The sequence below is a fragment of the Odontomachus brunneus genome, unplaced genomic scaffold (genome assembly GCF_010583005.1).
Source record: "Odontomachus brunneus isolate Ranch 3 - 2012 unplaced genomic scaffold, Obru_v1 Obru_scaffold_065, whole genome shotgun sequence".
In the NCBI taxonomy this organism is placed as follows: domain Eukaryota; kingdom Metazoa; phylum Arthropoda; class Insecta; order Hymenoptera; family Formicidae; genus Odontomachus; species Odontomachus brunneus.
Window position 1 is genome coordinate 1,406,975 of NW_022639515.1, and position 17,428 is coordinate 1,424,402.

General features: G+C 38.3%; 1 protein-coding gene across 10 annotated transcripts in view; it reads left to right on the forward strand.

The window, feature by feature from the left end:
* The window catches only part of LOC116846543 (TLD domain-containing protein 2), a 190,848-nt gene that overhangs the window by 106,609 nt on the left and 66,811 nt on the right, over window positions 1-17,428 (forward strand). For 7 of the 10 annotated variants that reach the window (XM_032820504.1, XM_032820503.1, XM_032820500.1 and 4 more), the window contains 2 exons: window positions 12,138-12,206; window positions 14,342-14,448. In XM_032820504.1, the coding sequence (XP_032676395.1) occupies window positions 12,138-12,206; window positions 14,342-14,448 (176 nt within the window). The remainder of the gene's footprint in view (window positions 1-12,137; window positions 12,207-14,341; window positions 14,449-17,428) is intronic. The other 3 variants (XM_032820507.1, XM_032820502.1, XM_032820498.1) reach the window with 1 other exon arrangement.

Consider the following 17,428-nt stretch of genomic DNA (forward strand, 5'->3'; position numbering starts at 1 on the left):
GGGGGGGGGGAGGAAGAAGAGAAGTGTATGTCGAGGCATTTTCCACGCTGTTACGGAAATATGAGCATCTTAACTCCGTTAATACTTCAGTATTGATAATTAAAGTCGCGATGATGTGCTTGTAACGTGATCGAGGCATGCATAGCAGGCGTGCAATAACACAAGAGAGAGAGAGAGAGAGAGAGAGAGAGAGAGAGAGAGAGAGAGAGAGAGAGATTTCATCGGCTATAAAACGCCGACGACGACGGTATCGATCGATCGACGCGTCATGAAGAACATTATTGAGTCGATATTGTGTCTCGCGTATTATACGGGGAAAAAATAAAAACGCTATAACTGTATAATAGCACCATTAACGTCTCTCGTGCGGGGGTAGATGTTATTATCACACATGACGGAATGTACTGTTTATTGCCGGTAAATCTTACGGGTGACTCTTTCAGATTCCCGCGGGGAAAATAATAACGCGCGTCATACCATAATAGTAAAAGAAGAGCTCGTTGCGATTATACCGTGCGGATTCGTTGCGAATATTCCGCACGTAAGCAAGTCTCGTTGGCGTGAGGGCGTTAGCAGAAATTACTGATTTGCTATTTCGAGACAATGTTTTAAGTTTTTTCGTCTCAAGCAATATTATCTTGTGTGCCTCAAGTCTTTAACGTTGTGCATGAAGTGTCAAAGCTTGCAAAAAATAAGCCTATGTACGTAAAGATACAAAGGTCCATTTTGCTGCGCAATAGTAATAGATAAATATTTCACAAATGTTTATAACATAATATTTCACAAACGTTTATAACATTTAAGTCTCATATAAATACGTAATAACAGTTTCATAAGTTGAGATGTGTTGCAATAAGTGAATATAAACTCATGAGTAAACTCATGAGTGTGAACTGAATGAAAGTTAAATGTGTCTTGCTAAAAATATTCACGAAATATTTATCTGTTAGCAGTATATAACAATGAATTGTTATTTTCGTGTCTTTACATGCACACGTTTCTTTCTCGCAAACGTCAACGTTTCACGTGTGTCAAGGAGTTGAGATACGTAAGAGATACGTATCGTGTGTTACTTCAGGCAGAAACTAAAAACATAAAACATTGTTTCGAAGTTTGAAGTCAACTATTCTGCTGAAGCCCGAAAACGTCGCGTTTGATCGTGTAAATTCGGATTCGAGACGCTAAGCGACGCGCGATGCGCCGCGAAAGAAAATCATTTTGGCACGATGCCGCGACGTCCTGTGCCAGTTCGACGTCGCGGTGGCGGCAGTGACGGCTTATGAAATACGGTAATAGGAAAATAAAGGCAATTCGCGCGTAAAACCGGTATCCATTACATGCTTGGACGGATAAACACACATACACACGTCGCACCGGTTGCGTCGTTAAGTGCATCCTGAGCCGAAAACTAACAGCCGCGCAATTTCCGCGTGTTTCACGACGTGCGTCTTGCATCACGCTCAAGAAATATACGTGCATCTTCCTTAAGAAAGAAAAAGGGTGTAAGATCGAAGCACATCAGTGTCAAATAGGAAATTTTTTGTATTCGCTTTCGTGGAGGTATTTCGCCTGTCGGCGTCTCGATTGCTGCGCAACACGAAAAATACGTCGTTTCCCAATCGCTTTCTTCCTATTTCCCTCCTTTTTTTCTTTCTCTCTCTCTCTCTCTCTCTCAGCAACGTGACGCTTCGCACGTTTCTCGTCGAGACGAACGATTACATCGTGCGTAGTTGGGAAATCTTCCCGGCGATTCCGTTTAAACTCGCGTAACTCTCGATCGCGACCGCCGTGCTCTCTCGCGTCGTGCGATCGGCGTGCGTCGACAATGAGTCGTCTCGGTGATTTCGTCAGTGCGAGTACGGTCGAGGATTCCCGTCGTTACGTATGCCGTCCAAAGCGGAAAGTCATCAGCGCGGCGCAATGACGCGCAGGAACACACCGGTCGGGCACACGCACAGGTGTCGCAGGAAATGTCGAAACGTCGCGCGTGCACCTTTCTCTCTGTGTCTCTCGACAGGAGTCATTGGCGACGGTGATTCTTGTTCCCTTCGTGTGTACCCGATTCGAAATTTTAATCCTATTTTTGACCCAAAATTTCTAGCATTTTCTATATTTTAAAGAATCAGTGTATATTTAATGACTAAGGTTCTAATTAGTACTTCTAACAAGTAAAGGTAAAGTTAGTGCTTCTGCCCAAAAGTTACACTCCGATTTCTTTCTAATTTGGCACAAATGTAGAAGTACAAAAAATATTTAGATCATATTTTTTCATTTTGGCCCACTTTGAGTTTCACGGGCAGTTTATAGCTTTTTAATGTTCTCACTCCTATCATTAACAAGTACAACAAAAATGCATAAGAAATAAAATTGAATACAAGATATAGGCGTTTTTGGTTTGCTGATTACGAATATGAAGTCAAATGTGTAAAATTATTTATATAAATAATACAATGTTTAAACAAAACATGTAAAAAGTTAAAAAAAATTACTTATACAAATAATTTCTCGGTTTGGCTGATATTCGAACCATTTTTGACTAATTTAGCACAGATTTGAAATATTTCAGTTGGAATCTCGGCTAAAGAAATTTAGAATGTTTCATGTCTTAGCTATGCCAATTTTGTTAAAATTTTAATTAAAATTACCAGATTTCTCTCAATTTGGCCGAGATTCAAACTATTTTTAACAAATTTAGCACAGATTTAAAATATTTCGGCCGATTTTATTAAAATTATTTAACTATCTTGTATTCAATTTTATTTCTTATGCATTTTTGTTGTACTTGATGATATGAGTGAGAACATTAAAAAGCTATAAACTGCCCATGAAACTCAAAGTGAATCAAAATGAAAAAATATGACCTAAATATTTTTTATACTTCTACATTTGTGCCAAATTAGAAAGAAATCGGAGTATATCTTTTGGATAGATTTACTTGTAAGAAACGCACAAAGTACCACTTGCAGATTCTAAAAAGGGTTTCTGTCGCGAAACTGTAATTTAAATAGAATCAAAAGAGATTGATATAAACTTCAGAATATCAAAATAGGCGACAAATGGAATGTTGAGGTCGAAAGTAGGATCACAATTTTGACTCTGGTAGCGAGGAAGAGGAAGCCTCGCTCATTCTTTCACTTTCGCGCGTGATTTCGCTCACGCATCGCACTCGCACGTATGATGCGACGATCGCGTGGAAAATTGCACTCCGATGCATTTCGCAGGATGAAAGGTTCGGCACTTTTGCGCGTATATTGTAGATATTGAGGTATATGGGAATCTAAAAGAATAGAAGAAAAAAATAGATTAAAAAAAAAAATATATATATATATATATATATATATATATATATATATATATATATATAATAAATGATATGATTCATAAGTATAATTACTAAGTCTCTATATACCTTAATATTTAATAAAATACGAGCAAGAGTGCCAAAAACTGGCGGGCGCCGTAAGGAGCGTCATCTATTGAACAGTTTTTTATACAAACAGAGAAATGTATACTGCATTTAAGTAGATTGTTACTTGTTTCAAATATTTCATGTATTTATAGATGATGTGATAGATTTCAATCTATCACAAGTTCATTAAATTTATTCAAGATGCATTCTGAATCCTCGTAAATTTTGCATTTCAATCAAGAATATTAAATTGCAACAAAAATTCGATTTGCATACTACTTATAGGAAAAAATTTGGTTGCATTAAGTAAATTTCTGATAAAATGTGAACGGACCAGAAATGATAACTTCAACCAGAATTTCATGGTTCGTTCATATTTTATAGAAAATTGATTATTCCAACTAATTTTTTCTTTTTCGTGCATACATTGAGAAAAAAAATATCTTAGAAATAAAAAATATTTATTCGGTAGATACACTAAGGGAAAGTTATCTTAAAATTAACAAATATTTTTTTATGGGTGCCATTAACATACTTAAATCTAAATTCTCTTTATTTAAATCAAATATTGTTTACCTGTTTTAAGTAAACAATATTTGGTTTAAATAAAGAGAATTTAGATTTAAATAAATATGTTAATGGCACTCACACACATCAAAGAGATATTTGTTGATTTTAAGGTTGATTTTAAGGATTTTTCCCTGAGTGTACTAATAATACTACTTATATAAATCTAAATTCTTTTATTTAAATAAAATATACACAATTGCTGTATTTTGTTGTCATGAAAAGCTTAAGAGGTTTTAAGAAAATATTGTATAAGAAAATGTTAATAGTGTTACCGAATCAATATTCTCTCTTTGTTTTTAAAATTTTTTTTCTCTTAGTATAAAGTCGAACTAACTTTCTTTGATAAAGTTTTATAATAGTCTTACAAACTCTTCTTTTGAGAATAAACTTTTATTTAGAATAACATGATAATGAGCTTTTGCAGAATTTATGAAGGATATGTTATAAGACTATTGTCGAGAAAATATTCTTTGTTGAAGATAATCATTACTTGAAAGAAGAAAAATATACAGAGAAATTGTTTCTCTTAGCGATAGAATGATATTTTTATGTGTGTATCGTCTGGGTTTCCTATACCGCGCTTGTTGGTGGACTACTACCCGCGGACGTATCTACTTGAGGCGAGTCCTCGGCGACCCTTTCTCCTTGGTCCTTGCGCGATCGCGAAAAACAGATGCGTCACGTCTGTGACTCGCGTGATACTCATATAGAACTCGCGTGTTATTAGCATCCTTTGTTAGCATCGTGATTGGTTTGTGACAATGTTAAAAGCGCACGAGCGCGGGAATTCTTACACAGAGAGAACGCGGTTTTTTTTCGAAGGTCTCGAAGTCTTTTCAACGAAATTAAATAAAACAGTTTTTTTCTCTGAATCAAATAATAAAATTACTTGAAAAGGCAAATCGTGTTTGTTAAATATAAAATTGGCTTTTTTGGACTATTCCAATAGATAAACTTCTTTGGATTTAATAGAATTTACGAAATCCAAGGAAACTCTTCTCTCTATGTGGACCTGTGAATCCGTTGTTTCGGATATCGTGCAATTATCGCGAGATTACGTTCGCTATTGTTATTGTGTTTGCTGCTGTTACCGGGATTATCAAGACAATAGACTCTATACGCTGATCGCTTGTTCAGGTAAAATATTAATTTAACATTCGAAAGCGCGGAATTGTGCGATATTCAGCGAAGAGGAGAGGCGGTTAAGGGGATGCTGAAGCTGAAAACTTTACTGACAGAACACTGATATTTATCTGCAAAGTTTACGTCGTATTGGTTACACAGAATTACAAATGCTTCTACGCAATGAAAGTACGTGCAAAAATAAATAGGAACTTTGCTCGATATGTGACGAAAACAAACAAAAAAATTTTAATGTAAAATCTCAAGCTGTCAGCGTAATATTTGCCTGATCCAAAAGTTTCACAGTTTGTACATACCGAAAGTGTGAATGCTCCAAACAGAAAAATTTTGAAGAACATTGCTCTATCTTCGCATCTGCATTTGGAAGCTTAAAAATATCGAAAAAGTTTGCAGAAAGATTCCTACACATATATGGTTAGGTTTTCCGTTGAATATAGTAAAACAAAGCAACACACATTCATATAAGTTCTGTATATACAAAAATACGAGAAGGATAGCGTGATTATGTTAGTGACGATCATCTCTGCATTATCGACATTGTTCGATTTCGTCATCGACTCCAGCATCCCCTTAAGTTTGTCCCGCGCTGTTGAATTGTCAGAACTGTCTTTGTATTGTCGCGTGCGCGTTTTAATATATAAATAAATATGCGCGAAATCCGCGCGGCGCACTTTGGCGTCGATTTATTTGAACGCGTGCCACATACGTATGAGACGTATGAATGGGGAGTCACATACGTGGCTGAGGAAATTTCAGGCGGCGGCATGCCTGAACGCGAAAAAACTGTCTTGTTGCACGCGGCTATTGCAGTTGCCTATTTGCAGGCGCTATTATTAAATGGCGGCTGCCAGAGCGCGAGGCGGAAGCAATAGCGTGCGTGCGAAAAAGAAAGAGAGATGGGAACTATCTGACAAACGCGATGCTGTCAAAATTGGAATTGTCCGTTACGTAATTTAAGTGAAGTCTGAAATTAAATCACCGACACAGCTGGACCGCGTTATCTAATTTCCTTTGCATTAACGTACGCGGCCTCTATTCCGATGAACGAAGTCTCGGTGGACATGCGTAATCCCGAAAAATCGAACTCTCGAAATGTGAAAAGTAGGACAATGTTCCGAGAAAGAGCAATTTCACAATTCCGAGAACTGATTACCGGGAGAGTGTACCGAGATATCGACAGCATGCAGTTGTCCCGCAAAGTTGCATGAGTTTGTTATTCACGATATGATTGACTTCTGCTTTTAATATTTTGAGAGATTATATTTAGTTTCCAGTATTGTGACTTTCCGGTATATAAAATGACATACTTTTAATATTTCGGAAAAATTGTAGCTCTGCGCATTATCCTATTTAGTTTTCAGAATTGGGATTTTTCGGGAGCTTATTCCATCTTTTTTAGAATTTTAACACTTTCTTTTTTGAAATTATACATGCCCATCGAAATGTTGAATTGACACTTTGTTAGTTCGAAGAAGAGTTCGATGCGTAAGCCAAAATCTGGCTTAATTTCTCAGAAATATACACGCATGTGCATAGAAGTTAGGAAATTTCCGTTACGGCAAAATCGGTGAGCAAATATTTCGGGATTGCACCTGAACGCGGCGCATGTTTTCGTTTGCAGGTCCGGCCGATTGGCTCGGATCGCAGATTTATTATTAATATCCCCGGTGACCGAGAATTCGCAACAGCGGCTTATCGATCGTCGTTTGCACAGCCCATGCCAATTTTCGTAGGCGAGCTAACGTACACTAAGAAAAATCCCCTGGCTATTAGGACAAAAGCACGTTTGCTGTTTGACAATCGTTAAGCAGACCGAATATCTCATTTGTCATTTTGACATACATCATTTGAAACACAAATCACATTTGTTCTTGACTATTTAGGTCAAATTAGTTATGCCTCCATTACAGAAGTTTGCTCAGAACAGCGAATTTGAAAGCAACAAATTATTCATTATCACTACGGCCTCATTTGCTGTCTCATATTAATAAATCCTTTATCGTGAGTGTTGATATTTTGTTAAATTAGCGGAACTTTATTGCTCATTGCATTAATATCGAAAAAATTCCTCAGTTATCAGAAGAAAAGCACGTTTGCTGTTTAATGATCGTCTCGAAAATCAGGTCAGTTGCAAATTCTCACTTCTCATCATTTGTCATTTTGACAAACATACATCGCCTGAGACACAAATCACATTTGTTCTCGTCTATTTAGGTCGAATTAGTTATGTCTTCATTACGGAAGTGTTGTTCAGTATAGCGAATCGAAAGCAACAAATCATTTGCTGCCACCACGGACCCATTCGCTGTCCCATATCAATTGTTTGTCGCGGGTGCTGATATTTTGCTAAATTTGCGAAACTTCGTCTCTCAGTATAATTGCGCCACGTGCACCCGCGCTTTATCTCGTCGTCTGGCAAACAACCCGTGTGTTCCCGGTGTCGACTTTCTGTCGCGGGGTCGCGAAAAATCGCGAACGTGTCCGGCGATGCCGCGAAGTTTGTTAGGGAAATATTTGTTTTCACGAAGTAATACTCTGCGAGAGAGCGGGTGAGGCGGCGGCAAATGCGCGTAAACAAGAGCCATCGAAATTGTGCCAAAGCTATTCATACCTGTCCACCTATATTTACCCGGGCTGGCGGAAACGGCTCACGTCGGGCCGCCTAATTAAATAACGCTCGATAATTCATTGTATCGGGCGCGTCTCGGTCGTAACGTCGCGTGCGCGCTGATATTAATTTCGCCTCCCGGCTTCGGGCCGTTCGCGACAACTTGATTACCGGCGTCGTGCTAGGATCAATCGCAACACCATTATTTACGTTGTCAAATTTCCAATGGGACACGATCCTGTGGGTACCTCGGATCGTGCACAAGCTGAGCAACTGAAATAAATTCCAACTCTCGTGCATGATGCGTCGCTGCATCGACCATGCATCCTTACTTTACGTGCGTTCTCCGTGTGTACACTGAGAAAAAGGTCTTGTAATAATTAATGCATTTAATTGAGAATTTCAAGGCAATATTTGGTAATTAGTATCAGATATGGTAATAGTTACTAATCGTTTGGTAATAATTGCGAAATAATTAGTAAAATAAATTCTTCATTTAGTTGAACCAATTAAATGATTTGGTAAATGATGGCAAGTAATTTGGTAATAGTTATTAACACTAGACTTACGGGACAATTTGACGGGTGTCCGGAGAAATAAGGTATACGACATAGAAAATTTCAAAATTAAAAGTCTGAGAAGTAAATGAATAATTTGCATATATATTCGTATCATTCTATTAATAAAATAAATTCTATCAACAAAAATTGCTAGAAAATAATAATAGTTTCTGTAATTTTGCTCGTGAAATCCGAAATCCGTCAAATTGACGGGTCCCGTAATCTAGTGTTAAATAGTTTGACTGTTACTTAAGCATTTGGTTATTTCGTATATATACTATAATAAAAAATTGGCACCTGGTAACTGTTATTCAAGCTTGATAGTTATTATCAAACTTTCTTTTCAGTGTATTCGGACGCATGTTGTGGAATCTTAACGTGTTGTATTTGCCGGAATATAAATCGCTGGCTGGCTCCTATTTTTGTTGTCGAGTACAGTCGTGGACAGGAAAGTTGTCTATATTTTTCGGGCTGAGTTTGCAAACTCTCCGTCTTATCCAATGAGAACATTTATTTTTTAACAAGAGAAAGCTCCCATTGGGCAAGACGAGTTTACAAATTCACCCGAAAAGTTACGGTCTGCTTTTTTGTGCTCACGAGTATACGCGCGCATCTTGTTTGCAACGAGCGGTGTGTTGTTTCGAGTTGCTATCGAGAAGCTAAATATTACATCACAGTCATGGCGAGCGTTGAGATCCCAATTCTCTAAAAGCTTTTTTAAACTTTCAACGGGCGGATTTAACCGACCGTCCGGAAGGATCTCATTCTCATAGCGTAATGCATCGTCAGTATGGATAATACGAGTTCTTCCACGCGCTGCGGCCGAAGAAGTACCACGCTCTTTTTTCCCCTCGAGCTGTTTGCACGCAACCTCACAATGCGATTACTGGGGCTCGAAAAAATCTCGGTTGCGTGTCTCAGAGTACACAGTAGTATAAATCTTCTTGTTAAGGATCGACAGGGTCGGCATATTTCTTCTTTTGCTTTACCCTTGTTCTAAACTACAAATTTTATGCCAAATAATTGCACTTTTTTATATTATTCCAACGTGATTCCAACGAGATTTGATTCTTTAAGTGGTATGCTCAGAAAAATTCCGTGCACTCAGGAAAAGATGCTTGAAAATTTTACTCGTGGTGTGTGTAAATTTTATTCACAGAAAAAAATAAAATTTATTTCCCAGAAATAAATTATACTTCACAGAAAAAAACGTTATATCTCACAAATAAATTTCCAAGTATTTTTTCTCAATATAGTAAAGTTTCTTTTGATTTTCTTAAACTATTTTTTTTAACTCGTTACAAGTACAAATTAAGATAGAATGCTTGGACGCTAATAACACTGATACTTAACTCTAGACTCTATCCTTTGATCTTTAAACACATATATTTAAACTTTCAACGTATATGTATATACATATATTATTCTATGTTATTCTATATTGAAAGTTTTTAAATATTCGTGTTTAAAGATCAAAACAATAAGAATGTAGGTAAGTGCCCATAGTTGGGTGCCAATGTTATTAGTGTTTAGGTACTTTCACCTTAGATATATCTCGTATTCTATTTTCCGAAATCTACAAAAAAATAATAATAAAGAGAAAAGAAATTTAGAAATACTTATTAAAAGCAAGACTCATTCTGGGGAAAGAATCGCGCGGTCATTTGAAGTCACTACTGACGAGATTAAACGTAAGAAACTTATCAGTTAGAAAACTTGGGCTTTCTCGGGAATTGTCGTGCTCGCGACAAATGGAATCCATTGTTGCGAGGAAGAAAGGGGTAAAGCAGGAATAAGACACAAAGAACATATCTGCGAACACGAGAGAAAGGGAGAGCGCGACAATTTGTCCCCGCACGGCGATTGAGAGACACTGTTGCGGAGCATGCCGCCAGTAACGAGCGAACTCGCTAAGCCGCGATGGTAATCGAATTAAAACGTCGGATGTAATTAGCGCGCGAAGAGGCACTGCGCCTCCTGTACACGCGCGAGTGCCTCCTGTACACACGCATATGTGACTTCTCTCGAATTGACCGAATCGTTCCGCCGTGCAACTGCATTTCCGTCGATTCACGCGCGCGGGCGTTGATCGCCACGCGTAACACAAAGCTGCACGTGTGCATCCACCGCCGAATGCTGCAATGCGACAGTGAAGTCGATATTTTTCTCGCGATAAATTCGATCTCGCTTGGCCCAAGCGTTGTTCTCACGCGGGCGCTTCATTAACGCACGACTCACGCATGTTTTTTTCTGTTTCTCTTTCAATTTAGCGACCCTTGTCGCTAAATTGTGTTCGTCCATGAGTGAAATTTCTCCATGGCGACACGGATTGAGGATTCGATTCCGTGCGCGAACTATTCCGTAATTATTTTTTAGAGGAGATGAGTAACGTTGCGTTGATGAACAATTTTTATTTATTACACGGAGAAGGAATCTCAATTCGTACAACAGAATGGGGAGAAAACTCGCGAAGGAGTAACGATATCTTTGTTGGCGTGACCGAAAACGTTTGTCTGAACATGAGGCTGCCTCAGGCGAATGAATGACAAACTTCAAAAATGTCGATAACGTGGCGACAATCGTCGAATGTCGCGTCAGAAGTACTGACACAATTGCGTTACCTTCTTCCCCTGTATTTCTTTCATATATATAGATCTTGTATGTGTGCTGTTTTGCTTTGCCATATTTAGCTAGAAACATGGTGACGCATATATGTGTGTGTGTGTGTGTGCGTGTGTGTATAGAAATCTTTCTGCAAGTTTTACGTATATATTTTTGAAGTTCTGAATTCAGTTGCGAAGGTGTAGTGATGTTCTTTGGAATTTCTCTGAGCACAGCCAACACACGCTCGATATGCACGAGCTGCAGAACTTTTGCATCGGGCGAATATTTACTCCAACTGACAGCTCGAAATGTCAATTTCCAAATCTTTTGTCGTTTCCATCCATATTGAGCAATGCTCCAATTCATTTCTGCATTGTATTTCCACTACGTTAAAATATCTTATGCAACCAGCACGACGTAAAGTTCGCAAGAAAAGAAGTCAGTAGTTTGTCGGTGATGCTCCCAGGCATGGCATCCCCTTAAAATTCGGTTCAGATAACTGAGAGCACAATTGACTGAACAAAAACCTTGGAACAGGAATCTCCAGGTCTGTTCGTTTCCGAAGAACTGTCGAACTAGCGTAATAAGTCGAAGTAAAACAAGTACACTCTTTTTCATTCTAACTTATTGCACTAGTGTGCGCTAGTTTAGAAGTTGTTCGAAAACGAGTGGACTGTTCCTTTCTTTCTCCCTCTCTCTCTCTTGCTACGGCCAAATTTTCATCTGTCCTCCAGGCGACAGAAGATGCAGTTACACGCGAGCCGTTCTCTCCACGAATGATTTTCTGCAAAAACGTAAAATTATCGAGTGCCCCGATAAAAAGCAGTCGATCAGACGAGATCTCATTACACGAGCAAAACAGCGCAATAAATAAACGCTCCGTTTAACGTTATCCCGGTGTGTGCGCCAAACTGTGAACACGCACTACTACTTGATGAATCGCATGTTGCCCGTACCTTGCAGATTAAAACCTCGAGCACGCGAGGTCGCTCATTAAATTCCGCGGGAGGTTAAAACACCTTAAGTACTCCGCGGGAAGCTGTTTCTGCTGCTCATAGAGCGCGGGATCGCCTTCCCCCTCCTCAACGCACGACTAAACATACCCCCGCTCTCGACCACGCACGCCGTAGCACTCCCTGTTTTATTTTAACCTCACGATTTAATTTATTTTTTCAAGCTCCTGGCGCACGTAGATTGCATGCGTTCTCATCACCTTTGTTTTGGATTGTTTGTTGCACCTCAGGTCCAGGCGAATGTCCCAGGATGTCACGACGTCAAGATCCACGGACAATCTCACATCGTCGTATTACAGGTACGCATAACACGCACACATACACGATCGTCCGACCGCGCTCGCTTTGTGCCGCGCCACTTCTTGTGTTATTTTTTTCTCTCACTCGTTCATCTATCTCAAACGTATACAGCACGAGCTAAGTGTTTTAACAAGTAGTTGCGATATGCTCGCGATGTTGTCGACGGTCACGTTGTAGTTCGATCACGTTTAAGTAGAGAATACGCAGAAACGCACGCGATAAGTACGTCATTGATAACGCACGCGAAGATACCTCACGAAATCTTTATCATTTTTCGCCGTAAGTCCTTCTCGCCGTCGACGGTAAGTGCTCGGCGATAAGAAGGCGATTGCTGGAAAGACTCATGTGGAGAAGATAACATACTATGTTGTATACTGTATTGTTTGCTACAATTGACATATGACATTTGAATGAGTACGATGTATTATAACGTACTATATCTCCGCACATATCTCCAATTAACTCCTTGTTAAGGCTTGTGGTTTTCGATGTTTTCCTCTAGTTGATTCCTAAAAATTCGTTTATCTCGTGACAGAGTCGTGCAGCTGTAATAATGTTTACTATAAAATCTCAGTATCCAATTAACCCAACATAATATTTTTAAAACAGAAACTAATTAATTATTTTAATTATTTTAATAATTTATAGTAGTAATTAAAAATATTAAGTAGTAATATAAAATTAAATTAATTTTCTTTCTCCAAAATCCAAATTTTTTTTGCATTCGTTTTTATATATTATTTACTTTTTTTGTTTAGTTGTACACGAAGAGAATATTATAGTTTTTTTCATATAAATTCTTTTTAATTCTACTATGTTTTTAGCAGTCCGGAGATAAACCGTCGATAAAGTTCATCTTGCCATTATGAATAATTAATTTTGTTAGAAACATAGCAAATTTCAGTTTCTAAAATGTACGTAGCACATATAAAATAAGAAGATAATAAATTACTAAAACGTCGATCTATTTCTTGATTAAAAAATTGTGTAATAATTAAAAAAAATTAAAATAAATATTAAAATTCTTTCCGTGTACATGTAAAAGTCTTTTTGTATCAAAAAGTTTCTCCCGTTTACAACAACAATATGATATTTACATCAAGTGCAATATTAATGTATAAAAAAATAGGATCGGTTGGCACAAAACATGTCGTTGAGATTCACGAGCGTTGTGGCACCGTGAAAGCAGTCGAAACGTTTCCGCCATGAAAAATTTCCACCAGCGTTCGGAATCGGTCCTTTCCGTCGGAGGAAATGGTGCGACGACAGTCGTGCTGAGAATACACCACCAGATCGCTCGCTGGTCGTGTCGCGGTCGCCGTTATTATCACCGTCGCGGACGTAAACGCGTGCAGCTTCGTGTTCATTCACCGGCTCTCTCATTCATGCGTTCTCCACTTTTCCGTTTCCTTTTTGTTTTTCCTTTTTGTTTTACGACGCGTTGCGCACCGTTGCGTTATTCAGGCCCGTTCGCGGAAATTTCAAACCGAGTTTTATCTACGACGGCCACGCGCGCACCGTTCGTAGACCGTCACCGTCGACACCACCACCACCTCCAGCACTCGACTTACGAAGGTAAACCCGGCGGCACGGTGCATGGCATGGCTCGTTGCATCGTGAAATTGCGTTTTGTTATGGCTCGACGAAATTGCCTCTACACCTAAGCGTTTACAAATAGCGCCGCGGTGTACTATTAACATCCAGCCACGTGTCCCGCAAATACGTTCCGCGAGAATAAGGCCGACTTCGGCTTGTGTATTTCTCGGGCTCGCCGAGCTTTATTTCCAAGCGCGTGTATCCGCGTGCGACTCGATTTTCAGCGGGATAAACTGCAAATAGAAACGCGTTACCGGCTAACCACCTCGCGATGCGAGATATCCCGAGTATTTGTCGCTCCTCGTTGCGAATTTTTTCTAGATTTTTCTTTTTTTCTTTTTTTTTACTGTATACTATCGGGTTATTCTGAATCCTTTAAGAAACACGCGGGCGCGAATTTAACGAGCGAGGAAATGCTCGATTTTTTAGAAGCTGTATGTCGACCTGTTCCCCACCCTATTTCCCAATCCGCTTGGTCCAATCGGATTTGTTGCGCAACGAGCGACGTTAATTGACCATCACGTTTATTCCATTGCAGGAGCAAGAGCCGTAGTGTGGACCACGGATTTACGGCGCCTTTCGATTTGGATTCCTTGCGGAACAAGGTCGAAGGACGCTTCGAATCGGTGGACAAGCTGTCAAAAGGTGAGCGTACATTATTTATTCATTTAGTCAATTAAGACGGTTGAACGAGAACATTCGCTTTCTTTTATTCAAAAGTTTCCAGAGTGCGTATATATCTTGTAAGCCACGATAGAATCGATCGTTACAAAAACAACATGGGTCAGTCATTTTATAAATAAGATCGAAATGTCGAAATCGTACAAATGTCCGCGAACACGTACCCAATTATGTTTTTGTTATTTTGGTCTTGAATATTTTATAAATTCTTAACGTAGAATATATACACATATTCTGTATTGAAAATTTAAATATTCGTATTTAAATCCAAAACAGTAAAAATGTTCAGGATTGAGTACATATCTGAGAATTGATTTTAACTTTAATTAGCCATGATACTTAATTATTTTTCACTCAAGTCGGCATAGTATCTTATTAAATTTGAAAATATATAATAAACAAAAAAAAAAGAAATAAGAGAAAAGGAAAAGTAAAAAGGAAAAATTTGGAAAAGTCTAAACGCATAGAAAATTATAGTTTCTTTTTATATGTAAATTCCTTTAATTTTTATTATATTTTTAGTAGTTTAGGAATAGATTGTCAGTAAGATCTATCTTGCTAAGAAATATAATAAATTTCGCTACTACACTCAAAAAATGTTTTGCTGGTCCGGGTAGAATTCTGAAAGTCAGTTACAGTTAAAATCTGTGGCTGCTTTTTGTATCAACTAGAAAATTGTCTGTGGTACGAATTTACAGCAACGGCATTCTACACTGGAAAAAATAGTTGAGAATTTATTTGTCAGATATATAGTTTGTTTCTGTGAAATAAAGTTTATTTCTGTGAATAAATTGTGAATATTCCATAAATAATTTTTCTAGTATTTTTTTCTTAGTATAAAAATGTCTGTCAGTAAATTAATGAAGGTGTGAGAGGATTATACATTTGTTTGTCTCTCATGGCTGGTTTTTTTGTCTACCATAGTCACTTTTATAAGATGTGTGATTTTAACCTGAATAGAGGAAGAGAGACTTTATTACTAAATTTTACAAATATTTCAGGTAGAAATTTTGTTATTTAAATACACAATATATGTGATAGTGTGTTTGAAAATCATTTATTCATCTCAGCTGTTTTCTCGTATTTAGACAATTTTCGCTACGATTGCGGGACTATTTTATTTTGAATGTAGAAACATAGCAGAGCTCGCTGGAAACATACTAAGTATGTCCTAATGACATGTTTCAGTTTCTGAAATACACGTAACACATATAAAATGAAAGGATAGCGAATTACTGCAGAGTGTCGTTCTGTTTCTTAGCCACAAGGTCCTGTAGTAATTTTCACTGTAAAATTCTCTGTGTGGAGCGTACTTCATCCACGATGATTCTCGTTACAAAGTAAATCCTTCGGGAGAACGCTTCTCGCTTCTGAGAAATATTACCTTGTGACACATGTTTTTCCCGCAATTCTCGATTCAGTCCGGTCGTCATAATATTCATATTACGATGATTTCGCGACTTTTCCCGTGGAAGTTCTTCCGGGCAATGTTTTCCATGACGGCTTGGCTGGTCCGAGAATCTGTGGTGACCGTGACGACTACACGTGATCCGGACCGACCGGACTGTGGAAGGTCCTCAGGATTCCCGGGTATATTTCAACCGGCCGCGCGCAACCTTACTCGGGCGAATTACATTGACTTACTTTCTCGAACTGGCACAAGTGCCACGTGTGATCGATCGGTCGGTCGGTCGCTCGCTCGCTCGCTCGCTCGCGCACTTCGAATCGACGCGTTACCAATACGCCACGCGCAGCGCCGGCGGGCTTAATGAAGACTAATTGACGCGCGGTATTAAGGGTAAAGTGGTAGCGGTAATTAATGAAGCGGCATCCCCCGATCCGGAATGCGAGATCCGGCTGCGGCGAGATCGGCGCGGATTACGAGCAGGTGGCGAAACAACGTCGCGCGCGCCTTGCCGTCGGCCTGCACGGCCGCAAACGGTTTTTAGTCGGGACGAATAATTCAGTTGCGATGCATAATTTATAGATTCGCTTTGTGCGTGAGGTACGGGATTAATCCTTCAGATGGATCCGGTGGATACTGTTTGTCTAGCACGGCATTCTGTTTCCTACGCAGAAAAGGAGAACACTCTTGTGTGGGAAATATTTTTGTTTTTGACATGTCAATCTTTAAATAGGATGAAGCGTCAAAATAAGGTGACTCACTCGCAAGAATACATTTTATATGATTTTTAACGAGAAAGAAGACCTGTTATGTCTTATTATTAAAAAATTATTTTCATTAACGGAAAGCACAGAATATTGGATTGAGAATGTGATGTTTTCAAGTGTTCTCCAAGAGAGAATTTTCCCCTATCCACTTAAAACTGCTATACTCAAATTAACAATTATTGTTTCATATGTAAGTAACGACATATAATTTTGTTGAAAGAATTTTAAAGTCTTGAATTTCAATAATGTTACAGTCTCATTTTAATATATAATAAAATTTTGAATAATTATTATATTATATTAATTTTTAATGATTATTATGATAATTTTATAAGAAATACAATATAATTATTTAGATAGTAATGATTTCCTCTCCAGACCATTGATATCATATTCTCAATATTTTGTTTCAATATTTTCTCAATATTTTCATTTATAATAATTTATTATAATTATTTTAACACAGGTTTTTCTTCGTTGAATCATACAAAATATATTCTTTCAAGTAACTTGTATTCGTTTGGCACTATGTAAACTCATTTGAAGATTAATATATTAGATATAAAGATATTTAAAACCAGAATGATCTTTTTTGTGTTTTTCTTTTTTGCCACGTGCACGTGCGCGGTCAACGTTAGGTAATTACCGCGCGAACGAGAGATAGGAAGAGAGAGATATCCGTCATGGTGATTAAATTAGCGCGTCGAACAATCGGGTCGTTATTAATTTAATTTTGATAGTGAGAACGTAGATATATCGCTTTATTTCATCG